The sequence below is a fragment of the Neofelis nebulosa genome, chromosome 3 (genome assembly GCF_028018385.1).
Source record: "Neofelis nebulosa isolate mNeoNeb1 chromosome 3, mNeoNeb1.pri, whole genome shotgun sequence".
Taxonomy (NCBI): Eukaryota; Metazoa; Chordata; class Mammalia; order Carnivora; family Felidae; genus Neofelis; species Neofelis nebulosa.
The window spans coordinates 200,140,600-200,167,335 of record NC_080784.1 but is presented as its reverse complement, the minus strand read 5'-3'; the positions used below and the strand labels follow the sequence as shown (position 1 = coordinate 200,167,335).

General features: G+C 48.4%; 1 protein-coding gene across 3 annotated transcripts; it reads right to left on the bottom strand.

Annotated features, from left to right (window-relative positions):
- Window positions 1-404: 404 nt before the first annotated feature.
- ZNF518B (zinc finger protein 518B) lies at window positions 405-16,912 on the bottom strand. Of its 3 annotated transcripts, none has more exons than XM_058723090.1 (2): window positions 16,806-16,912; window positions 405-7,029 (listed from the first exon to the last, which is right to left on the bottom strand). In XM_058723090.1, exon 2 carries the CDS (start codon window positions 6,834-6,836, stop codon window positions 3,591-3,593), a length of 3,246 nt encoding a protein of 1,081 aa, XP_058579073.1. In that variant the 5' UTR covers window positions 6,837-7,029; window positions 16,806-16,912; the 3' UTR covers window positions 405-3,590. The 3 variants fall into 3 exon arrangements, with proteins under 3 accessions (XP_058579073.1, XP_058579071.1, XP_058579072.1); XM_058723088.1 differs by lacking the exon at window positions 16,806-16,912 and adding an exon at window positions 16,115-16,190; XM_058723089.1 differs by lacking the exon at window positions 16,806-16,912 and adding an exon at window positions 15,568-15,692.
- Between the last annotated feature and the right edge of the window lie 9,824 nt (window positions 16,913-26,736).

Genomic DNA, 26,736 nt, shown 5'->3' with positions numbered 1-26,736 from the left:
TGTCAACAGTGCCGTGCCCACGTGGTCCAGCAGGCTCACCAAATGCTGGGGAGCTCCCCCCGCCCCAACCCCTCCCAGCAGAGGCCAGACACACAGGGCAGGTTCGGTGGCCACAGACCACCTCCGAAGAGGCCACGGACCACGGGATGAAAACTATTACTGCTGCCCAAAGCAGCATGAATTTAGGACAGCGCAAACCAAAAAAGCAGCCTGGGGTGTTCATCTCAGGGTGTGCCGGGTGAACCAGTGGCGTTATCTAATTCGGAACACACCCCGGTGGGACTCAAGGCACCTGAGCTGTATAGGATGATGCCTTTCCATGTTTCAGAAACAGATCACACGAGGTGATGTAATACACGGCCCTCCCCCCCCCCCCCCCCGAACAGTGAAATGAAAGGGCAGAGAACGTTTTACAGTTGTTTTATTTAACAAAAGTGACGCCAACGTCTCTATCTATATACAAATGTGTTTCAAAACTAGAGCAGCACAGAACTGTTAACGCGGGACTTACAATAATGCTTAAAACGTGTTATGCAATATTTTGTTTTCTGCTCATACTGACATTTACACATTCAAAAACGATTCCAAAGGCCGAGCCACATCACATCCTCATTTTCTGGGATGGTTTATTTAGTAGGTCGTGAAGGAACGGGATGGAGCTTTTTAGGGTTAATATACTGTGTTCAGCTTAGTTTAACAAATAGCACTTGGCCCATAGTAGGGTCACAAAATGTTTGGGGCTGGGGATAAAAATTGGGGTAAAATATGATCTATGAGACTGTGAGGTCATTTTTGAGAAATTTTCACTTTGTCATATCATAACTATAATAAGATCATCTCATTTCTGACCCCCAAAAGTTAAGAAACTCTACCTTAAGAAGTGTTTAAAATGATTTTATTGGTAAACACTATCAACAAAATTTCCTGAGTACAGGTCCTTCAAAATCAAGGTAGGAGTCCATAAATACTCAGCACAGTTCTACCCCTACCTTGTCCAATTTTGTTAGAAGTATTTATTTCATGACATTTACCTACATGTTAACAAGCTATCTGCTAAATAAAGTTCTTTATAGCAGAAGGACAGACATGTTTTGCTTTCTCATTTTTTGTGACTTTCAGGAGCCCTCTCAATTCCTTAAAAAGTACTGTAGTTCTGGAAATCCCCCCCAAAGCTTAGCTACACAGTCTACTGATAAAATTTAGCTCCATACAAGTACATAAGCTGAGTTTTAGGTAATACTTGAAAAACAGTTGGTGCTGCAAAGTATAAATATTTCATGTTGACACTTAACACTCTGACCTGATTCATGGTCATCTTTCCTGAAAGGTCATGGTCTAGCCTCTCAAGAAAGATGCTACTAAGCAGTGAGGTATAGAAGGAGGAAAAAAAAAAAATCACAGCCTCTTCTTCTCTCAACATCTTAGGAGCCTTCTAGCTCCTGGCAGGGTACACATCTACACATGGCTGACACTGCCGAATCCTCTCCTCTGGGTGGAAAAGTGAGCGATACACAGGGTCCATTTCCCAGAAAGCACCAACTGGAAATGCACGGGGGAGGAAATACTGTCATGAAATGATCCTCAGCGGTTTCTACTCCTATTTGTTCATATAAATCAGACTCATCACTTGTGCTTTCATTTGCTAAAAATGAGACCACACCATTATAAAAATTGCTTCCAAAATAATTTCTAGAATATAAAACGTCTTCTATTTCTCCAGCCCACATAATTTTGTTATAAAATAGGAAAACCGAAAATCAGCTACTGCAGTTTTTATATGGTAAAAAATATTTATATGTGTACACACAAGCATATATACACATATAAAAAAAACCCAAGTTTTAAATTTCAATAAAAATTAACCAATTAGTCAACTTAATGATTATGTATTCAATTATACATAAGAAATGTTGATCTACATTTCACTTGAGAACTACAAAGAATTACCATCCCACATCTATCAGAAGATAATCTTTCACACATGTAAAAAAAAAAAAATCGGAAAGTTCTGACTAACCAACGCAATGGAAATCTCACTCAAGTCTTTTGCAGACAAAACGGCCCCCCATTTCATTTACTGCACTAGCCAATTCCCTAAGGTAAGAGCAGGCTTAAAAGGAAGAAAAACACGGAGGTGGGGCTGCCTTGTGGTCGTCCCTTTAGGGTTCTGTGTGATGGTTGGTGCCTGAGCGGGCAAGTGAGGAATAAATCCAGTCCGAGCTCCATCTGCCAGGCCATCTATCTGGGAGGAACTCTTCCTAACGCACATGGAGGTGCTGTGTGGACCAGCCGTGGTCCTGGCCTTTGTCGGTGGAGACAGCGGTAGATGTTCTTGAGAATTACTACCTCGGAAAGGTGGGTGAGAGGGACGTCACCATGACCGTTGAAAACCAGGCATACTTTTCCTATAACCTCAACAAAGATGGTGAGATGCTTCCCTTTTGCTGATTCTTGCTTGTTTTTAGTATTTTCACGAGGGAAAGCCTTAAGGGGCCTCAAAGGCACAAAAGGAAGGGGACAGGAGGTGAGCAGGGAAGCATCCTACTCCGTAGGAGGGTCTGTTCAGGAAGTTGGCAAAGGGAGAGCAGGATATGAGCTGGGGAGGGGGGCAGTGTCTGTGGGGGAAGTGTGTGCAGGCTTCGCCTGTGGTTTCGCCCGTGAGTTCTCAGATAAAAACTGGTAGTCACGTTAAAGTCATAACTACCTGCACCACCCTACCTTGCATGGTCTTCCCCAGTGTCACCTATGTCACAAGACGCCTGTTCGTTCACATTTTAAATCGGCTTATGTTTGTGAGGGTGGCTAAGGGCAAACAGCAGCCTTAGTTCTAGATCTTTTCTGTGACCTTTTTTTTTTTTTTTTTTTTTTTTTTTAAAAAGGCACATTCCCTCCTCAACTGTCCCAAACCAGGATGTTTAAAAAAGAAAGCAAAGGTTTGGAAATGTTTCCTTCCTCCCCTAACGTCTACTATAGTAGATTCAAGCAAACCTTGGAATCATCCTTTAAAATGGCCAACAGCAGCACAGTGCTCTGTGCTGTAAACGACACAAGTACTACAGGGGGTGAGGAATTTAAAAGAATAGCCATTTTTCTATAACCGAATTTAAGGTAACAAAGTAGAAAGTTTAATTGCCATTATGCACCAAATAGCACATGACTTAATGACGGGATGGCTGTGCACACCACCATCTGGGCTTAATCCCTCAGTAGCATGTGTAAAACACTCTAAACTCACCCTTTTGAATAGATTACAACAAATTTGTATCTACTCAGTAAAAGGGGTGCTACACAAAGCAGTCTCAGATCCCAGTGGAAATCTGCAAGTTTCACTTCTCTCCAGGAAAACGCCTGTACGTGGATTTGTGCGTAATTTCAGGGGCCTCAAACACATTCCAAGTTCCAGTCACTTATCTCGGGTTAAGACTCCTGGCTCTCAACATTCCTACAAGAGTTCTGAAGAATTGATGACTCTCTCATCCCTACAATCTCTATTTCTCCTACTGAGTCAGGGAGGAGAAAAAAAAAAACAAAAGCAAACTAGAATAAACTAAAAGTAAGAAAAACAATTTGCTTCAAAGACCACTTTTTACTTATTTGCCTTTGGAGGAAAGAACATCCCAATCTCTAGTAGCTTCTATCAAATGCCGTTGGCCATGACTCATCCACTCTTCCTGGTCTTCATACAGCCGCCCACAAAACCAGCACTTAAATATACACTGGGATGAGTCATCAGGCAAGGAATCCACCACCTGGTAGTTGTTTTTATGAACTTTTTTAAGTTTCATTTTCAACATCATTTGCCTTTTTATTTGATTGGCTTCCTCCACATTCTGGTAGGTCAGGCGGACGTGATGCCGTCTGATGCCTAGCTGACACCTAGTCCTCTCTGATAAGACGACTTTGAGGACGTTGCCTTTGTACTTGTTTATTACCTTCATCACATTGGTCACTTCTGGTGAGTCAACGTCAGGATGGTTTAACACAATGACAGGCTGGTTCCGACGGGGGCATTTAATCAACTGGTCTGGTTTAGCTGCTATCAGTCGAAGTTGTCTTGTGACCTGAAAAATTGAAGGATCCTTGAGATAGCGGCTGGGGTCAGCCTGGATTTTGGTTTTCTTCTTGGATGAGTTCACTTGTTTGGTTTTATTTTTACTTATAGGAAGACTTCTGGGGAGCAGTTTCCCTTGCTTACTTGGTTCACTGCTTCCTTGGTGACTGTGTAGGGGGCCAGTTTTTTTAGGCATGGTGCTACAAGTAGCACTCTCTTTCCTTGGTTTTGGCCGAAGAGGTATATCAAGATTTTGGGACACATCTACTGGCCCACTTTTACTTGTCAAAGACTGTAAGTCTGAGTCTGTCTGTCTCACTGGGCAGAGCGGGATGGGTTTTATTAACTGTGTCTCACTGCAAGGTATACTGACGGGTGCTTCACACGTAGCCTCTATAATGTGGGCATCCTCAGAAGAATTAAGAACCCTCAACACAGCCCCTTTGGGGATCAATACTGGAGTAGCAACATGGGCCTTCCTGGTCACTCTGCTTTCAGTTTTCCCATTGCTGTCTTCCATAAACTGTGGATACATTTGCTGATGAGTAAGCTGTCCATTAATAGTGCCGTCATCCTGAGGTTTGGGGAGCGTGCCTGTGGAATAGCCGGTGCCAGTAAACGACATGTTAATTTCGTGAATACCTTCAGGAGCAGCTTTCGAGGTTCCCTTCGAGGCCTGCCCTACAGAACGGCGATGTGCATTATTTGCAGACAAAGATGAAGGCTTGCCACAGGATTCAATTAACTGAGCTATCTTTCTGCGCAAGAGTTCAATTGACTTTATTTTGGACGTGGAACTATTCCATTTAACACCCTCAGGGACATTTTCGGACCCAGAGCTCAGAGAAAATACTGACGAGATGACCGGGCCATCGAAAGAGTCTTTAGTCCTTTCTGGATTCTTTAGTTCCAGGGGTTCCTCCCCAGGCGGCAGAGCCCCGATGCTATCTTCTCCAGGTATACTTAGGTGTAAATACTCCCTTTTGCGTTGAGAGGCAATCTGGCCTGTATTTGAACCTGCCTTGTGTTCCTCTGTCTGCTTGTCCTTCAGCTTCCTGTGGGAGGGAGCCATTTTTGCAGGAACACTGATCTCATTTCTAGATTCCAAGTGATTTGTGCTCACAGGCAATAAGCCCCGGTCTCCGGAGGGCACAGCTGCAGGTGGTGCAGCAAGAGGGAAGAACGAGTGTGAGTCGCTGTGTAAATGTCTTCTATCCTCAGTAAAAGAAACAGCAGCTTTATGTGGAAACGGGCTTGATGCGGTTCTGAGACCATGTAAAACACTGTGTTTTACTATAGCTGATGGAGAATGACCTTTGAAGGAGAGAGACGGAAGGGCCGGTCTATGTGGATACGTGCTACTTTTTTTCTGGAAATCCTCCACTGTATCTGGGTTGAGGATGGATTCCCCACGGTTGTGCACACGAGAATCTGACAGGAAAAAGTCGTAAGACCTCACCCACTTCACATTTTTAAGTTGTTTCTGAACCGCAGAATGGAGATTATCAAAGCCTGCGAGTTTTCCGACATTCCCTTCAATCGGCGGTGGCTTTGTATGTCCTGCGGAAGCCATTTTTTCCCGTTCGGTTGAACCCTTTTCGTTAGTCATACGCTCGGAACTCCCTCCCTCAGCCCCGCTGGCTTCAGGGCGGTTACCTTCTTCCAGAGGAAACAGTTTCAGGACCAGCTGCTGGGTTCCATTGACAACCTTCACATCCATCAACTGGGCTAGACAGTTTGCAGGGACAACTAATTCCGCCGGTGCCACGACTGTCAAGGGCATTCCCGGCTGCACGGGCTCTTTTGCAGGGGACAGCACTTCCACCTCCACGCTTTTGTTCTCAAACAGACTGACCTCGTTTGGCTCCGACAAGGTCACTTTATTCGGAACACACACTACATCTTTCTGGTGTTCCTTGGATTCAGGCAGCAACATGATATTGTGCATTTTGTCCTTATTTGTATGGAGGGAGAACCTTGAGAGTTGATCCGACAACCGATTTTGAAACGCAGTCCTCGGACTGGGAGCTTTTAAAAGCTCTGCGTTTTGTTTGGACGCGCCGGCTCTTTTCGGCTCCAGCTTGGCCACGGTTTTGGGCGGCCGCTTTCCACCGGCCCTCTCGTGCACTCTCCTCCTGTGTTTGACGATGTAGTCGTTTCTGATAGCGCCATAGTCGCAGTACTCACACTGGTAAGGGAATATGCCCGTGTGTTTCACCAAGTGCCTCTGAAACTCCCCTTTTGTGTAGGAAATGTAGCTGCAGTGAGAACAGATGAATTTAATCTCTTCATGTTGAAGCGTGTGCTTTTTGTACTGCAGAGGGTCCTTTGTGGAAAATCGACATTTATCACAATAGTATTTGCCGGGCTTAAAGTTCCTTACCTTAAATTTGTTACTGACGGAACCTGAGATGGTCTCAGCTTTATTTCCTATGTGAGCTGCACTGGGATTACTGTTCACAAAATGAAAATGGGAAGAAGCCATGCCAAGGTTGCATGTGAAGCAAACATACTTGTCGTCCTTTTGGCTTTGCCCAGTACCCTTCTTGGGATCTCGAAGCGGGATTCTGTGGACACTTTTGCACTTTACACACGTAGCAACCGTCATCATGGCAGCCTCCGCCTCTGAGCCTTGACATAACAGAGCCTGCGCTTCTTGTCTGTCTGGTCGAGTCGCTCTATTAGCATTAGGCTGTTTGGGTGACATGGTCAAGGAATTCTGTGCGTCGTTCACTTGTGTGGTATATAACTGCTGTCCGATATCCTTCATCTTCTTTATCTGCATTTCTGAAAAGAGAAATCCAGAGAGACTTCACATGATAAAATCCTTAGGGGCCATCCTTCATTTCACTTTGTGATCGGCAGAGAAACAGTTACTTCTTGGGCGCATACTGCGTCCTCCTTTTTAATCCACCACCACAGTAGGTGTAGGATCCCAAAAAATGGTTGCTTCCAATGCTCTGATATTCTGGGCAACACTAAAGGGAAAAAAAGGAAATCACAAAGCATGATTAATACATGAACTTAAGGCTTCGTTAAGCTCTTTCACACTTATTCTTGGCAATTTTATGTTAAATCTTGACGTTCTTTCTTACACACACGTTGACAGTAAAACGTCATCCAACAGAACTGGCAAATCACAAGCCTAAACTGGAAACATTTTTAAATTCAGCCCCCCTGAAACTCATCACTTTAAACCAACCATAAACAGGCCAGGAGCAAGGAAATCACAGTTGTCATTCAGAACAGCCCTTGATACGTGGACATATTATTTTTAGGTATCATGGAGAGCATCCCAGCAATTTCACAGGCATAATTTCATATTTGCCTAAATAAAACCTTGTATAGGAGGATGCTATTTCAGTTTTGAAAAAAGTTTTTTTTTAAGTATGTTTATTTTGAGAGAGAGAGTAGAGAAGGGGCAGAGAGGGAGAGAGGGAGAGAGAATCCCAAGCAGGCTCTGCACTGTCAGCACAGAGCCCGACACAGGGCTGGGACCCACAGACGGTGGGATCACGACCTGAGATGAAACCAAGAGTTGAACGCTTAACCAACTGAGCCACCCAGGCGCCCCAATTTCAGTTTTTAAACACACAGGTTTATCAAGTGGTGGAGAGAGCCAGGGCTTCGGCTCAGGTGTCTGTTTGTTTCTACACGACAGCTAATCGTCAGCTTGGATTCTCAGCTCTCTTTCACATGCTCCATTTGTGTTCACAAATGGTAAGAAGTCAGTAATACACTGGCAATATTAGGTGTACACAAACTGAGTCCTTCAACATCTCACTGAGCATCTGTCAGGTGCCAGGCACTGTTCTAAGTGCTGTAGGGCAGTCAGCAAAACCAAGTATCATGAGGGTAGAAGAGGGGAAACAGGAGATATGTTTATTTCTTAAGTGGTGGTAAGTAATTGAGAAAAATATACCATAAACGAAGGCCAGAGGGACTAAGTATGTGATGAGGTTGAGGGCTAGCATGTGGAGGGGTGGGCAGTCAGGAAAGCGTACCGTTAAGCTGACATGTGAGCACCGACCTCGGGGCAGCAAGGGAGCGAGCACTGTGGCTGTCTGGGAGAAGGGAGTTTCAGGCAGAGAGGAAGCCAAGTGTTGTGGGATGAGGGCCTGGAGCACCAGAGGAATGGTGAGGAGGCTGAGGATGGAACGTAATGAGCAGGAGGGGAGGAAGAGGACAGAACGGTCAATATGGTCAGAGGCGGGGGGGGTGGGCACTGGTCAAAGAAAGATCTAGCACACAGTACCCTAAGGATGTGGCTTTTCCTCTACATGAACCAAATAAGCAGGGGAGACTGGAGCAGCGACGTGGCCCAATCTGATTTATATCCCAACAGAGCCCCTAGCGGCTGTACGGGCCAGCGTCCGCGAAGGTGGAATGACAGCAGTAGGGGACTGAGGTGAGAGGCGGTGGCAGCCTGGGCTGCGGAGGCAGACGCGCAAATGTCCCTACAGCAAGTACCACGATCTGCGTGACATGACGCGTTATTATATAAAAACACTTAATCACCTTTAAGTGCACGTTCTTTCTTCAGAATATACAGAACTAGGAGCCAAATAAAAAAACACTCTGGCTGGGGATCAGCTAATAGCCTTTCTTTTATGACCTTATAGACACCAGTTCAGCCTTCCGAGCCTGTTTTGTCATCGGGCAACTAGAATGAAGGACACTTATCCTACTTCTCCCCCAGGGCTGCCTGATAACGATGTAAACTGGCTTTGGTGAAAAGAGACCCCAGTGACACTGCTATTTGCCACTACTCAAATGACCTCAGGTGAGCCACCCATTTGCATCAGCTTATTCACGTGCGTTCATCTACATGAGTACAGTTTTGTCATTTTCTTTCCAAGTCCTCTGAAAACTCAGACGTGTCGTTCCTCCTGACACTGAAGACTTGAAATCTCAGACAGGACCGTAGGATCACATGCTTAGCAAGAAGCAGAGAACATCCTGATGGAGGAAAGTCCCTGGGAATTAACCAAGCCAGCCGCAGTGGCTACGGAGCGCAGACCTCTTGGAGGTGTTTCCACAAAACCATCTCGGCAGTTATTCGGCATTGAGAATCCGCAGGAGCAAGTGCCAACAGGAAGCGCGAGGCTGTGCTTAGCAAATACGGTTTAACGGGAGGTGCAACGTCTAGGCCTGTCCCGGCTGCAAGGATCTTCCAGGCCTCTAAACCTTTCTCAAAATTACGTGATGTTTCTACACTGGCAATTCCCTCCGTCCGGGTGATGCCAGGCTTCTTCCAAACAAGTACAATCTCTTTGGCCTTTGACACTCGTGTGGCTAATCACAGGGGTAAAAGATGTCCGTGCGCCCCAAGACAGAGGTGAGTGGACGGAGTGGCAGGCCGAGAAGCAAGATGGCTTTGCCGCTGGCACCGCACGTGGGCACACACGAGTGACAGGTTCCCACGCTCACTCCCTCTTGTGCAGCTCGGTCTGTCTGGTTCACACAAGGCACAAGCACCTGGGAAGCTGGGTCCTCTTAGCAAATCACTGCCCCAGGGGCTGATGACCAAGACTTACGTGGAGTGACAAAACGCCATGCGTGCACCCGACCCTGAGAGGACACTGGGTGAACAGTCAGCATCAGCTTTGGTGTTGACCTCCCTTTCACACTCATAATGCCTTGATTACAAAGCCTCTGCATTTGACCTCCTAGGACAAGAAACATACTTATTTTTCTTTTTAATAACTTAGGAGGGTTCTCAAAAACTTTTTTAACAGCATTAAGTGAGCTTTTTAATGCATAATTATCTCCAGCATCAGCCAAAGGTGATGGGCGCACAGCATAGAGAAGAGGCACAGTGTGTCATAAACGTGTTTCCTCGAGACTCAGTCTTGCCTCTTCCTGCAGAAAGGCCTCAGGGCGGCATTCGCTGCTGGTGGCCTTCCCTTCTGACTTCGAGTTCACTTGTCCTGGTTTCTTACAGATTTATCACGGGGACACACAAAGACAGAGACTGAGTTTGTCAAGACACCAGCTCAGTGACGCGGAGGCCTATAAAAACCATAAAGGTTGTCCGAGCTCTCCTTAAAATGGAAGCATCTGACTTCCAAATACTAGAAACACCAAACGCTCAACAGAATTAGAAGAGAAAGAAATAGTAACGCTACTTAAAGCTACAGATTCTGGAATCACCGTACAGGGACTTAAATCCCAGTGCCGTCCCTTTGTAGGTGTGTGACCTGGGGTAATCTGAATCCTCTGTTACACAGTAAACAGTACCTATTTCACTGCTGGTCACAAGGATTACACGAAATAATATGACATACGGTGCTGAGGTTAAGTTATCACACATCGTAACTGTTGACTTCTCCCTTTTAAAATGAGGAAAATAGAAGAAACCATGCCAATCTCATAGTCAAAGGGGCTAACATATACCTCCCTCTTTCTTCACTGCCTTACGACTGCTGTTTCCAGAATATCCGCTGAATCTCATTGCATGACTTTAATTACAGTTACTGGGTTGTATAGCTGAAAACACAATTCACTTCTGGGGCAAGACCATCACCCAGCCTTAGTGGCAGAGTGGCTGGCACGAGAGGATGCTTGAACTACACACAGAGTCCTCACTACAGCTCAGGTGTACGTATAAGCTACTTACCGACTACCCGTTTTTGTTCCTCTCTGAGCCCAGTTAACTCCGGAAACAGCCCTGGAGCGAATGCACGTTTATAGGCCAGATGTTCATGTGAAGACAGGCTACCCACTCACATCACGTGCGTGTGACACGGGTCATCACGGACGCTTCTGCTCGTGAGAGGTGCCCGCCAAACTCAGGATTAGCTGCCTGCCTGCCTCATGTTTGGACGGAGAGGCAGATTTAGGGAGCTCTCTCCAGAAATCCTCCCACTGAGGCTTCTGCCACGTCCATTGCAAGGGCAGGCATGCGGCTGCTGTACCCGCCAAGATCAACGGGAATGGAGATGGACAGTCTGCAGTTCAGACTCTGGTTCTGTCCCTCTTGGCTGGGCCCTGAGGCAAGTGATTGCTCTCTGTTCACGGTCAGGCAAGAAAACAGGTTTTACTATCTTCGGACTTAAAGGGTGATCAGGAGAGGGCAACACAATTAACGTACGCAAAGCACTTGCCCGTAGCACATGTGCTCAAAAATTTCTTGTCCCTCTTGCCTACTTTATTTAGTCATAACAAAGACCGGTCTAACAAATTTTGTTTCCCAGCAAGCAAAATTTTAAAGCATTCTACCTCCAAGGGCCCAGGAGCATGTAGACAAGTAACACCTGATCAGAAAGAAAGGAAAAAAAAAAAAAAAAAAGCAACATTAGGCATGTAAACAGCTAATACTGCCCAGGTAAAACAGGGTTTAGGAAGAAACTTCGACCTCACTCAGCAAGTACTTCTTCAGACCGTGACAAAGAATCAGAACTGAACTGAATGGGTAAATAGTTCTAAAGAAGGAAAAACACCAACCAAGTATTATTTTCTTTTTGCCACACTACTTGGCACTTCAAAATGACTGAACTGCAAACTGATGGCCCCTGAATGACAACAAAACAAAACAAAACAAAAAACTTCCAAATGTTGCTGGCAAAAATACAACCTTTGGGATTCTGGATTTCCCCTGGGTGGGCAGAATGGGGCAAGAAGGTTGGACAAGGAAGCCCCTGTTCTGACCCCTCTGCTTTCCAGGTGAAAAGTATAATACAGTAGAAAGGACAATGGCCTTGTGATATCAAGAACAAGGTTCAAAACCTAGGTTTTTGACTTTAACAGCTGGGTGATTCTGGATTTGTTAACCCCTCCGGAGCCTGAGTGTTTTTTCACTTGGAAAGTGGGAATAATAATGCCTCATGTACATGCTGATGTGGGGAAGAGGTATATGCAGACAGCAGGTAATTTTATGCTAGGCAAAGAGTACATGTACTGTTAAGAAACAAGTCAACATACTTTTGTAAGATTCCTTTGAAAATAGAAGAGTCTGTAAACTCCTGAGAAGCAGCAAGTCTTAGTTTAACAAATCAGTCTGATGAGATAAAGGTCTCTGGCAGCAGGAGGTTCCCAGGGGGGCTGGAGGCCAGGATCTTCTCCCCAACCCCATTTACAAAGGAGTTATTTGGGGACTGAGCTCTTCAACTGAGACTAACTACATCAGAAAACAAAGTTACGATAGAGGTTTTCCTTAACAGTTTAAGAGAAGACCTTTAAGAAAATATATATATACACGTATATATATATATATATATATATATATATATATGACCAGTGAGAGAGGTTTTGAAGTATAAAACTTATAGCTCTCTATGTGGAAAGAAGAACGTTAAGGGGAAATTATGCTCTTGTTAGCATTAAAAAAATACAAGGGAAAAACAAAGTGGAAAAACCAAGTAGTATTACAAGCAACATTACACAACTGTGTGGGACTAAACACACCTAGGGACTCGAGGTCTCTAAAGGTGATAAAATGAAGGACACATATATTTTTGAGCCCCTCCTCCCCTTTTTTTGCCTTAACAACTGAATTTTGTGGATGAAATGGATTCAGGGTTTAATAAAAAGTATAATCAAACACAGACCTATCACTACACCAGTGATCATTAACCTTGGCTGCATTAGGGTGACGAATGTGTCATCATATGCCCGGGATGTTAAACTTATTTTTGAAGGCAGTCCCTGGGATGGTCACTCTACTGCACACCAGGATCACTTGGAGAGCTTTAAGAAAATAATGCCTGGGCCCCATTGTGAGTGTGGGAGGCTCTGAGAGTTTTAAAAGCTTCCCGGGTGAATCAAATGTACAGCCAAGGTTAAGAACCACCACCTGCCATTACAGGCGCAGAAGAGTGTGTGGGAATGGCAAGAATCTTCTGACCGTCCTCGTGCAATCTTTTATACACCCGTCTCAGCCAAGGGTGCCGGAGAGGGGGCAAGGACACTGCCTTGGACGGGAGTGGGTGGCTGGGCCAAGCAGACTGGGTGCAACCTTTGCTGAGCCATGTGACCTTGGAAATGTCATCACTGATACTCGCTGTTAAGCATGTAACGACAATAACCGCTTTACAGGTTCTTACACGTCAACGTTCCTGGCAGGATGCGGGCACAAAGAACATAAATCAGGACTGTTTCACCCCCACACCTGACACAGGCTGAGGTCCTGAAGGGGTGTCAGGGGAGCTGCAGAGCAGTCGTTAAATGGGTGGCCTCAGCGAAGTGGTAAATGCGGATCTGTCAGCGGCTGGCTGTGTTTGGCGATCCTGGTGCATCTTGACCCACGTCAGGTGGAAGGGGTGCTGGGTGCCTGCAGAGGCACACGCATATGTCACCTCACATTCCTCAAAGTACGCCTTCCATCATTTGCTTTTTCTCAGATAACAGATCTGGAGAAGCCGTGTGTCTTTTCCAAGGTCGCGGAGTTGGTCAGCCGGTATCCAATCTAAATTCTTTGCTTTTCTGCTAGCGGGCTCTGTGGGGCTGGGAACTGAACTCACAGACAGCAGCTGCTGCCACTTGGGTAGTGTTCTTACTTCCTGCCTGGGGCCGCTGAGCTGTAGAGGAGTCAAAAGCATGGCAAGTTCCAGGGCTCTTCCTTCTTTCGGGCCTTGTCTTCTCCGGCGCCCCGGCCCCATCCGGCCTCACTTTGGGCCTTGGCACAGGCTCCCGCACTCAGAACCCCCTGAGGCTCCAAGACACTGCACAAAATGCCCTGCGGAAGCCAGGCACTTGGATGTAAGTCCTGGGTCTTGTGCAGCCTTGGTTTCTCTGAGAATTTTCTCCTAGAAAATAAGAAGGAACCCCGAAAATGCTTCTCAAGCAGGGATGTGTGGCAAAGTAATACAGGAGCTTAAAATAAAAAGGAAAAAAAAGAAAAAAAAGATTTCCTAGGACTGAGGTGACCAAATGAATCAGACGGCCTTTTCCCTGAGATGGTCTGAGGCAGGCACTTTATAATTCTTGCCAAGTGATTCTGCTGCCTCACCACCCCACTCCATGATGAGAACATCTGATTAGAGTCTGGGTCCCTTCAGTCCCAGGATGGAATCTGGAAACTGCAATTGGCTGGGCTGCATATGTGAACAAAGAAAATGAAGTCTACCCCAGGCTGCTTGAGAACAACCGAGACTGGGAAGCCGCACTGTGAGGACCTTGTTTGTCACAGCCAACAGCAGAGGGCTTGGCAAAGGAGACATGCCATACATATTGAAGGAAAGAACGAATAAACGAGGGAATGAATGAAAGGTCAGCCTTCATGGCAACGATCATAAAAATGTTCTGTGTTCTTCCTCCTGCCTGAAAACTGGCCCAGATCCTCTTACTGAAAGCAAATACACTATGGGAGATGGAGGTGTTTTTTAAAATTGGTATTAATGAATTTTTAATAGTCCACACTAGTTTGACATAAACATCAAGGGGGAAGCTCAATAAAATACTGCCCTCCTTTGTGTGCTGTTTTCAAAATGCATTTGTAATGAACGTTATCAGCAGAACAAAACTGGGCACACACAAAAGTGTTCTTTTTCAAGGCTATAATACATCCTGGATAAAAAAAAAATCATTAAAAAAAATTCATGCCAGGTGAAAGGAACATGCATATCAGACAATTAAAACAGCCAAACGTTCTACTCGCCTTCTGAAGAGACTATACGGTATTGGTTTCTAGCCTCCATTTGCTGGGCTTCTAGAACCCTTGGCCAGAATCTCCTGTTGTATACACACATCACACAGGCTGGGCTGAACTTCGTCTACGTGACTCGAAGAAAGCTCAAGAGCCACATTCCTATTCTCTCTCCCTTCCTCTAGGAAAGTGCTGCAAAGCTTCTGGGGACCCGTGTCTGGTCTTACTTAATCTTGGTGACTTCCAATCTAAACTTGAGAGAGAGAATCTTTAAAGGTTCTAACACAACATTACAGGTTAGCCGGGTAGGCTTTCTGAAACAGGACAAAGTGCTATTTCACTTTTTCATTAATGTTAGGCTGATGTATTGTTCGTCATCGCACTTTTAAAAGTCGGGGTTGTCGTAACGGGGTATGTTTACATAGAGGGACTGAAGTGTTCTCTTTCATTGTCTCCTTTGGCTTTCCCTTTCCGGGGAAGAAATATTCATTCTTTTGCAACCGGCCTGAAACTGCCCAACAAGCCAAGGCAACAAGAAAAAGGGCAGCTGCGCTGGGGAGGTCCCACAAAGGCTCCCATCAGCATCTGAACGAGTCAAATCTTCACCATCTCCCCTCCCCCGAGCCCCCCCAGCCCCCTACTCCGGCAAACGATGCGAAGGTCCTCCACGGACAAGTCCGTCCCTGGACACACGCCGCGAAACTCCCAAGGAAAGACAATGCCAGTCCGGTTTTCAAGTTTATTGTTGGCACACTCACACCAATGGTACACGTTATCCGAGGCGAGTCCACGTCTAACAGCGTGGTGCCAGGAAGGGGGAGGGGAGAGGGCGCGGGAGCAGGGGCTTACGGCGTGGTCTCCCGGGGCCGGCCCGTGGCGGGGCCGCGGGGTCTCCGCTAACCACCGGGAGTCACACCACGTCAACGCTTACCTCCGAGGCCCGCAGGAGGCTTTAAAAATGGCCTCCTGACGACACTTCCTGCTCCGAGCCGACCGGTAGAAATCCTCGCAGGCGATGCATCATTTAAAACGCTGGGGGCGGGCGGAGGAGGCCGGCGCGGCGACTCCACACCCGCGGCACCGCAGCCCGCACGCCGCCGCCGCGGATCGCGACCGGCGCGCGGGGAGGGTGGGGGGGGGAGGCGAGCCTGCGGGGTCGCGGCGGCACAAAGGGCCCGCACCCCGCCGCCGCCCCGGCCCCGGGTTCTGGGCGGCCCCGGGCTCCCGAGCCGCCGCCCCCCCCCCCTTTCCGTCCCGCCCCCGTCCCGCCCCGGGGACTCCGCGCCGCGCCGCCGGCCGGCCGCTCGGCACGCGGGGCTGCGGCCCGCACGACCCGGCCCCGGCTGCCCGCCCCGTCCCGCCCCGGCGCGGCCTCGTCAGGCCCCCGCCTCGCGCAGCGCCCGCGGCCCTCTCCGCGCCCCGGCCCGCCTGCCCCGCGCGCGAACCCGGGGCCCTCGCCCTCCGGCTCGGTCACTCACCCGGCCGGCGGGTCCCGGCTCCCGGGAAGGGGTGTCTGCACCGCCGGCCGCAGGCCGCCGCCGCCGCCGCGCCCGCTGTAGGTCCCTACTCGGGAGGGGGGGGGGGGGGGGGCGGAGCCGGGCCGGCGCCGCGCGTGCGCAGTGCGGCGCGGAGGCTCGGCTGCGGCGCGGCTGGTGTCCGAGGTCCCTAAGGCTGCGCCGGTCCGCGCCGGGTCTCCGTGCCGCGGGGCGCCCGAGACGGAGCCGTGCCCGGGTGTTGGGCTCAGGGCTCGACCCAGCGCGTCCACACCCACTGCATGCAGCGGTCGTGCTCAGCCTGCATGCAGTGCCCGCAGGCTCAGGAGCCTCACTGCAGAAGGAGAACCGATCTACTTCCATCAGCGGCCCGGCGGACCGTTCGTGAGCGCCCGCTGGGTGCCGGCGCTGGGTCCAAGCCCAGGGCGCGGTAGCTCCCCGCCCTCGTGGAGCTTGAAGTCCAGCAGCGAGCGAGTGAAGGCGAAAGAGACAAGGAGCCCAGCTCTTCAGCCTCCAAATTTCTCCTCTTGTGAAAAAGCAGCCGTGAATGACCTGGCCTTGAGTTGGGTTCGAATCCCGACTCCTTTCCATCCTGCCTTCGGGACCTTGGGCGAAGAGATCCCCTGACCTCTCTGAGGCTCGCAGTTTCCATTACTAAAGGTGGAAGAGGTCATACCTGAAGCCCAGAGTCTCCTCTATCACGTACATGGCTGTCGGGGCCAGACGAGGCAACGATTGCGGGAGAGTCTGGAGACGGTGTGAGCTCATTTAATGCGTGTTTTGTCCTGCTGCTTGGACTCCGATACCATTTGCTGGGAACCTCCTTCCACCCCCGACACACGCGCACTTTTGACCTTTCGGAAAGAAAGTGTGCCTAAAATAGATCCGTCTCTGAGGAAAGAAGGGGGCCAGTCCCAATAAAAAGTGACTCAGACGTTGCTTCCTACAAAATAAAAGTGCTTCCTAGGAAGGGCAGACTGTGGCAGGGAGCAGCAATTTCTCCAGGAATAACCGTCAACAGTTTATTTCAAAGCTCCGGAAGGAGCAAGGCGGGATTCCAACATCTTCCTGTTGGAGGCCAGAGGTCAGGGTGCGTGGACGTTGGCCAGAAGCAGGGCGAAGATGCAGGGCCGGGGCGATTCTTCCACACGAAGTGGAGTTCGGGAAGACCCGTGTCAGCCACAGGACCCGCAGCTAGGCAAAAATGCCACCCCCCCCCCCCAACTGAAATAACAAGAGCTGAGCAGAGAGCATGCCGACCCAGAGAGGGATCACCGACGGCAGGTTCTTGCCCCGCTGCTCTTTGCTGCAATGCCGGACCTTCGTTCCTGATAAGGGAGCTTCCTGGTTCTCTATCTTCTGTGGCTCAGAAAAGCTAGCGGGCCTTTCCTCACAAAAACACATTTATGTACAAAGAGTTCATATCCATAGGGCAGAGAGTTCCAGCTCCCTCCAGAGTGGGATGGGCTTGGGAAGGGCACCGAAAATCTAGCTTGGCCACTGCCTAGACATCGCTGGTGGCAAAAGGCGCTAAATGCAGGAAAAAACCGTTAATTCTAGGTGTTGGAGAAACAGAAGGCTAGGCATTAGAGGATTTTCCCTAAAATGTAGCGGAATTGTCGCCTCCCCTTTTAACTTCCACTCCTGCATTGCTGTTCTAGCCTCTGGAGTCACACGGAGTCGATGGACAGTACCACTGGCTTTCCTGGAGAGGTTTCTGGAGTTAGAGCTGGTTATAAATCCCAGCTCAGGCAAGAAGCAGCTGTGAGTCTGCTCCCTAACCTGTCTGAAACTCAGCTTCTCATGTAAAATTCAGGGAACAATAGGACCTAGCTCACAGGGCAGTTGTCAACATTAAAGAGAAAGCAGGTCAAGGCTTAGCATAGTCCCTGACAGATTTACATTTCTCAGAAGCCCACATTCAGTCACATAAAATGCTTTGTGGACGGTCTGGAAATGGGGGTATTTACAGCCTGGAAAAGGGCCCAGCTGGAATAGAGACCACTCCCATAGACCCCCTTAAAGTTGACATATTGTCCCCTCTTTAAAGCAGGGAGAGTTCATCTGGAAATGTTACTTCTGGCCGTTCAACCAGGGACATTCTCCCCCATCCTGTTTAGTTTGCCTAGTCCTTTTTCAGTGTTCCATAGATCACCTCTGTTATAGGCTGAATCACGTCTCTGCAAAAAGAGTTGTTAAAGCCCTAATCCCCCGTGAATGGAAAGGCAAGTTCACCCCAGTGGATGTGACCTTATTTGGAAACAGGGTCTTTGCAGACATAGTTAAAATGAAGTCATTAGGTGGGCCCTTATCTAATATGATTGGTGTCCTTAAAAAAGAAGAAATTCAGAGAGGCGAATGCCCTGTGGAGACATAGAGAAGCACAGGGAGAAAGGGCCACGTGAAGACAAAGCCATATGGGAGTTCTGTTCCCACAAGGCAAGGAACACCTGGAGCTGTCACAAACCGGAAAAGGCTAGAAAGGAGCTTTCCCTATAGCATTCCGAGGGAATAGGGCCCGAGGACACCTTGATTTTACACTTCTAGCTCCCAGAACTGTGAGACAATGAATTTCTGTTGGTTACAGCAGCCCTAAGAAATGAATTCAAGCTCCGGGATATGATTACCTAACATACAGGAGGAGGCAAGACAGGTAAACAAAACCAATCATTGAGTGTAAGGGTTGGGGACGGATGCTCATTCATTTACTTACCATTCAACCAACATTTACTTAGATCAGGCTCCTTCGGGGAGCATTCGTTTTGTCGGGGGTGGGGGGTGGTGGTAGACCCTGCGAGGGGCAGAGTTGTGCATGTTTGAAGGAGAGAAGGAAGAACAGTGCCGATCTAGATCGTCCTGGGCACTTACAAACTGTGATCTTAGGAAGTCATTTACCAGGATTCTGCCATTGAGGACCCTGTGGCTCAGAGGAAGGTACTTGACCTGTGTGCCTCAGAAAAAGGCCAGGTCTCTAACAACCAGTTTTGGAACTCCGGTCTCGTTGGGGGGGGGGGGGGGGGGGAGAGGGGGCGGCAGGCAAAGACTTGAAAATCTCTCAGGCATTTCATGACTCTGCATAAACAGGAGCCCCAAGGAAGTGGCTTTTCTGTTGTTTAACATATTTCAGAGAGATCTAGTGACTTCTTTGATCCTTTGTATGCTCTCTTGTGAAAGCGGGAGAAAGACCTCTGCTCAGTCTCCAAGGTCTTACAGGACTGCTAAGATACTCAAGTTCGGTGCTCCTCCCATACCTGGGGCACAGGGAGTGGAGACTGCAGAGTCCGAATCCCAATCTCATTATTTTTCTGCAAGGGCCGTGTGACCTTGTGCAAGTTACTAGCGTCTCTGAGACGCGTTGTATCAACTCAAAAGGGGGCGGGGGAGCACCCGACGCCAGGCTCAGGTTCCAGCCACCTAGTGCCCCCTGGCGGCGCTGCGTGCTTTCCAGGCGCCACGGGCCGCACTCTCCCGCCACGGGAGCCCACCCCCGCAGGAGCGCGCGGTCGGGGAGCCGGGAGCCGCGAGCCGCGCACCGGGCATGCGCGGCCGGTAGAGCCCCTCGAGGCAGCCTCGACGCCGCCCCGGCCCCGCCAGCGAGGGCCGGAGCTGTTGTACCGCCGGGGGCCGGTGGCGTCGCTGCGCAGCCGGCCCTGGGGGGCCGGCGCCTGTAGAACTCTACCCGGCGCAGGCGGCTCTGTGCTCACCCGGCGGTTGGCTTGGTAACCTGGGCGTCCCAGCCCGGGGGTGGGGGTGGGGGTGGGGGGGCGATCCCGCTCCTTTGGGGGAGGGGCGGGGCCTGGACTCGCCGAGCTGGCGAGATAACGGGGGACTCCGAGCCTAGTCGCGTGCGCTCTCGCGACCGGCGTTTGCAAAGTTGCCATTTACCCAAAGGCCAGATGCCTGCCTGGGGATCCCGAGGGTGGGGCCAAAGGAGTCCCTGATGATTGACAGCCTCCCACTCTTCGCATTTTCTTAGACTTGCAAGTGAATGGGAGCCGCCGCCTCTGGGCTGTGAGTCCCACCAGGGCATGTGTTCGTGACATGGCTCTTTTGTTCATCACTGACGCACCAGTCTGGGACAGGCCCGGCTTGCAGGACTGCTCAGCGTCCCTTGCCTAGACCAGGGGTAGCCAAAGCCTGATGGGGACAGCACGTCCCCAGAAAAGTTCCCCAGGGAGGTACAAAAGGGAGGACAAAAAGGGAGAGGAGCGCTAGCAACGTTCATAGCAATTGGACACAGCTTCGGCATCCCAGCTGGGGATCCTTGGAACAAGGTAGGGGAATGTGGGTGGGGTGTACTCTAATTCAAGTCGCTCATGGCTCGGGCTGCGTTCTGGCCGCTTGCAGTGGACGCCTGGGTGTTCCGGAAGGATGGGGGCGGGGCGCGGGGGAAGACCTGGTCCTTCGCCGCCGCAGATAGTTCTAGGCTGCTGGGATAGCCTTCTGTCTCACCTCCCTGCTTGCACTCTCATCCAGGTTGAGGCAGCCAGAGTGCTCCTTCCACAAAGCAAGTGGGACAGAGCCACTCCCCAGCAGAAGGGTCCTCGCAGGACCCTCCAGTGCTGTCTGACTTGACCTCCCGCAGCGTCTCTTCCTCGCCCATCCTCACTCCTGTGTTCTGCCACACTGGCGACCTCTGCAGCGCTGAGGCGCCGGGTTTCTCTTGTCCCAGGACCCTTGCACATGTTCCCTCTGTCGGGGACATCGCTCATCTTTCTCCTCTCAATTCAAAAACCACCTTCTTAGGGGCCTTTCTAACCCTTTAATCTCCCATGGTCATCACCTCCCCTCGCTCTAGCGCATTCCTGTGTTTTGTTCTTTGTAACAAACTGAAATCATACTTGGGTCTTCTCATTCTCCCACAGGACAAAAGAAGTTATTGGCTGTCTTGTTTGCATTTATATTCCCAGCGCTGGAGGAGAGGGCCTGGCCCTCAATAGACACCCATGCCCGTTGAGTTTCTATCTTGGTTTGACTCACCAGAGCAGGAAAGCAGACTTGGAATCCCCAGCTGCGCATATTGGCACTTAACTCTTTGTGTACGCTTTCATGTCTAAATGTTCTCATCTGGGAAATGATGAGGATAATAATAGTATCTGAAAATGAGATGAACAGACTTTGTGGAAGAGGCAGGGAGATTCTCAGATGGAGAGCTCTGGGTGATTTAGCTACTGCATCAGTCAGGATGGGCTAGGTTACGCCGAAGCAATATACAACCCCCCAATCTCGTTGGCTTAAAAAGCCATCGGTTTATTTTTTCACTTTACACTTTATGTCCACCATGGATTGCCAAGAACTTGGCTCCTTGACGTCTTTAGTTCAGAAGCCCAGGCTGACCACAGCAGCCACCAACCGATGTTTTGCCAATTGCCCAGGCAAAAAGGAGAGTTTGGCTTAATAGAGTACTCTTAAATGTCCAGCGAGAAGCTCTCAGAAGGAAAGACTCAAGTGTCATGTCTTGCTTGTAGCTAGGTGTGATCATGTCACTGGGCTCTAGTCAATGGGAAAAGTAAATAGAGCTAGAATATGCGTAACATCCAGAAGTGCTCTTTTTTTTAAAAAAAATATTTATTTATCTTTGAGCGAGACAGAGTGTGAGCAGGGGAGCGGCAGAGAGAGAGAGAGAGAGAGAGAGAGAGAGAGAATTCCAAGCACGCTCCATCCTGCCAGCACAGAGCCCGATGCGGGGCTCAAACTCACAAACCATGCGATCGTGACCTGAACCGAAATCAAGAATCAGATGCTTAACTGACTGAGCCACCCAGGTGCCCCCAGAAAGGTTTTTAAAGACAGAGCATGCAATTCTTTGTCCCTTCTTCATTCTGCTGGTCTGAATAAAAGGATGAAGAAACAATGCTGGAGCTGGCACAGCCCCTGTGAATCATGTAGTGAATATCACTTACTGAGGAGTAAGTAACGAGGTAGAAGAATGAAGGTGGGTCCCCGAGTGTCACACAGCCGCCATACCTGCCATCTGTTGCTTCGCCCCTGGCTGAATTTCAAAAGGGAAGTAAACTGCTACTTTGGATTAACTGCCACAGAAAAAAGCTTCTGTCAACCAATCCATGGTTTGGGACAGGAAAGGATGGGAAGGGGCCAAGCATGAGCCAACATGGCATGGCAACGGAACAGTAGGTGTTGGATGATCTACCAGTTTATTTATTTATTTTGTTTTAACGTTTATTTATTTTTGAGACAGAGGGAGACAGAGAGAGACAGAGCATGAACGGGGGAGGGGCAGAGAGAGAGGGAGACACAGAATCGGAAGCAGGCTCCAGGCTCTGAGCCATCAGCCCAGAACCCGATGCGGGGCTCGAACTCACGGACTGTGAGATTGTGACCTGAGCTGAAGTCAGACGCCCAACCGACTGAGCCACCCAGGCGCCCCTGATCTACCAGTTTAAATCAGCAGAAGCAACAACGCTGAGCGAGAAGCCTGCGGAGGAAATAGAAGTAACATCTCTCTTTCCAACCCAATCGCTTCAAAAATCTTCAGCTATGAAGTGAAGGCCAGTGCGTCTCCTACCATCAGTGGGAGGCTTCCACTATTTTTATTGTAATCTCAGGGTCGGGGTGATGTATCTTCTTTTCTGTCTTTACAGCTTTGAGAGCTTTGTGTGCAGATCGTGGTTCCTGAAGGTCAGAGGAACTCCTTCCGAATCAGGTACTCACCTGGTATGTCATTCACTCCCCTGAACATTTCTCCCCAGCAGGATGGCGGTCAGTATCAAGACTCCTCAAGTAATTAAAAATGACACAAAGGAAAAATTGTGTCCAATATTATAATATTATCCAATTTGGCTTTACACTTATTGGAAATAAAGACGACGTACACTGGGAATGTGTTATTTGCAGGGAAGTGCTTGCAATTACCTGTCTAGAAAATCTTTTTTTTTTTTTATCGTTTATAAATAAAAATGTGAAAATTATAGACAACCAGTCATGAAAACTGTTATTGCTGGAGCTGCAGAAGGCACTTTGCATTGTGATCTTTATTTTGAACAGATTTTATTCTCAAACCAAAACACAATACCTGGTTTTTAGAATATACTGAATATTAACTCCTATAGGATGGAATTCTAGAATTAGAATTGCGGAGCAGAAAGATATACTAACAGAGTTTGCCAAGTTCATTTCGTAAGTGCTGAAGTAATTCCAGTGCCCATTGTTATTAACAATTTATAGGACCTCCAGCTTGGCTTTCTGTCTTCTGGCCCCCCTACTAGGACTGAGTGTAACATTCTTCTCAACTTTTTGCCACCTGTTGGGTGAAAAACATGTTAACTCCTTGTTACTTTAATTGCTACTTCCCTAATAATTGTGAAGTTGAGCTCTTTTTTTCATTTGTCCATGAACATCAGGATTTCCCCTTCTATAAAATGGCTATTTTTATTCTTTGACTATTTTTCAATTGGACTATTTGTTCTTATATTATCAATTTATGGGAGTTCATTGAAGTACCATGTCTAGGAATCTTTTATCCAACATATGCGCTTCAAAGATTTTTCATAATCTGTGCTTTCTGATGTTGCTTATTGTCTTTTCTTGTCATGGTTTAAATATTTACATAGTCAAATGTTTCATTTCCTTTTGTTGTTGTTGTTGTTGTTGTTGTTGTTGTTGTTTTTTGATTGTCCCAGCTTGCTTAAGACATCCCCCAAACACACACACCACTGTCACAAATGCCAAGAACATACACATATTGTCATAGATTTTCTTCTAAGTAGTTATTCAATGCTTTTTAAAGATTTAATTTTCATGGAATTATTTCTTTATGTACGTATGTATTATTTTTTATGTAGCTACCTTTTCCTCCCTGTTTGACAGGCAGCTTTGGATGGAACAATCTGTGTTTAAATAAACCTCCCTTTCTCCACTGACTTGTCATGGCACCTTTGCCGCACCTTAAGTTTCCTATTTGTGAATTTCTAGTATGTTTCAGTTACAGTGGCTTTATGTTTAAAAAAACCCCCAAATCTGACAAGGCAACATTGCCTCCTCACCCCTTCCCCATTAGGTATTATTTTTCTTTTTTTTTTATTATTTTTTTTTTTTTAATTTTTTTTTTTTCAACGTTTTTTATTTTATTTTTTTTTTTTTGGGACAGAGAGAGACAGAGCATGAACGGGGGAGGGGCAGAGAGAGAGGGAGACACAGAATCGGAAACAGGCTCCAGGCTCCGAGCCATCAGAGCCCCAGAGCCCGACGCGGGGCTCGAACTCACGGACCGCGAGATCGTGACCTGGCTGAAGTCGGACGCTTAACCGACTGCGCCACCCAGGCGCCCCGGTATTATTTTTCAATAGAGGGTTCTTAGGTATTTTTTGACATTTATCCTCTACATGAAATGCAAGGGATTTTTGATGGTTGTCGTTTGTTGTTGTTCTGTTTTTTTTGTCTTTTGTTTTCTTTTTTTGTACCTTTTATGCTGGTCCTAAGGGGTACAGAATTGGACCGATTTGATCAAGCATCCTGTTCAATGACGGGAGCATCAAACCCCGCATGTTCATGGTGGCTGGCCTTTCTCAGCACTCCCGGAAAGTGACCGTTGGGATGTGTTTGTTGCAGGGTTCCAGGCCAAGGGCACTGCTGGAGCAGGGGGAGGGTGCAGGGTGCCATGCAGCTGAGGTCAAAGGGTACATTTTACCCTGGAGGGTGCCTCCTACTTCACACAAAAGCCCCATCTTAGCAGCGGCAGCCCCGGGCCAGAACTGCCTGAGAACGGTGGGTCCACCCTCCTTGCAGCTACAGCAGCCGGAGTCCGCCCGCTGCTCTTTTAGCCCTCAGGGAATGGCTAGGCTTCAGCTTCCGGCAACCTGTGGGCTCACTCCCTGGATTGAATCCCAGCTCCGACTTTCTGAGCTCCTGGTGAACTGGATCTCCTCACTTTCACAGTAGGTGACCACTGCTCCATTCTATGCTGCGTCTCAGCCTAGGACACACTGTCACTTGCTTGAGTTGTTACGGTGGCCTCCTAACTGCTTTCCTTGCTTCTGCCTTCACGCGTCTGCAGTTGGTTCTCAGCTCAGCAGCCAGAGCAAGCCATTCATTCATTCATTCATTCATTCATTCATTCATTCATTCATGCCTGAGAGAGGGAGACAAAGAGAGTCCCAAGCAGGCTCCAGCCTCAGCGCAGAGCCTGACATGGGGCTCGATCTCATGAACCACAAGACCGTGACGTGAACCGAAACCAAGAGTCGGACGCTTAACTGACTGAGCCACCCAGGTGTCCCAATCACACATCTTTCTAATTTACTAACTGCCACCCTTGAAAACTGGGAAAAACCCTGAAAGTTACTGTTTTTTAAAGTTGATTTATTTATTTTGAGGGGGTGGGGGAAAAGTAGAAGGAGGGCAAGAGAGGATGTTAAGCAAGCTCCATGCTGAGCATGGGCTCAATCTCACGAACCACGAGATCAAGACCTGAGCCAAAATCAAGAGTAGAATTCTCAACTGACTGAGCCACCCAGGTGCCTCTAGAGCGATCCTTTTAAACGGAAGCGTTGGGTTGTATCTGAATCTCACCGGAGCCCTTGCACCCGATCCAGAGCCAAAGTCCATCTCCTCAAGGGCAACAAGGTTCCTTCTGATCAGCTCCTGTCACCTCTCTGACCTCACTCCTTTTGCTCTGCCTCTCAACTAGTTAGTTGTTCATTCATTCATCAAATATCTGTCGAGTGCCTACTTATATCTGTATGTGCCAGGCACTGTTACAGACACTTGGGACACTTCAGTGGACAAACACGCGTGTGAGAGAGAGGAAGGACTAGTCTCTTGGCTGTGCCATGAACTTGCTACCACGTGGTGGCCTCAGGCCTGAACACGGGCTGTTCCTCTGCCTGGACTGCCCTTGCCCAGAAATCCACATGTCTCATGTTTTCACCTGCTTCATGTTTCTCTTCACACGTCAGCTGCTAGCAAGGCCTTCCCTGACTGCCCTATCTACAATCTCTAACTGTCCGGCACTTAATATCTCCCCCCAGCTATTCACTTCTCCATGACTCTTAATTTCCTCTAATAGACTTTATATTTTATAATATCTAGACATTTAATTTATGTCTGTTGTATTTCCCCCACCATTACCCAAATAGGGTGAGATGGATGGCTTATTCCCTGTCATGCGAGTGCCTTGAACAGTGCCTGGCACAGAATGGGACTCTGGAAATGTTTTCTGGATAAAGGAAAGGATGCACGAAAAGGAAGAACCTTGAGAAGGTTATTGACCTACCTTTTTGTGCTTCCTTTCCATTTTCTAAAAATTAAGGAGTGTAATGGTCACTAACTGACAGTCTTGTTAAAAAGGTTTAATGAGGGGTGCCTGGGTGACTCAGTTGGTTAAGCGTCCGACTTCAGCTCACGTCATGATCTCGTGATCTGTGAGTTCGAGCCCCGCGTCGGGCTCTGTGCTGACAGCTCGGAGCCTGGAGCCTGCTTTGGATTCTGTGTCTCTCTCTCTCTGCGCCTCCCCCACTCATGCTCTGTCTCTCTCACTCTCAAAAATGAATAAATGTTAAAAAAAAAAGTTAAAAAAAAGGTTTAATGAAACAGTACCTCTAGGGGTCCCAGGCTGCCTCAGTCGGTGGGGCATGCGATTCTTGGATCTT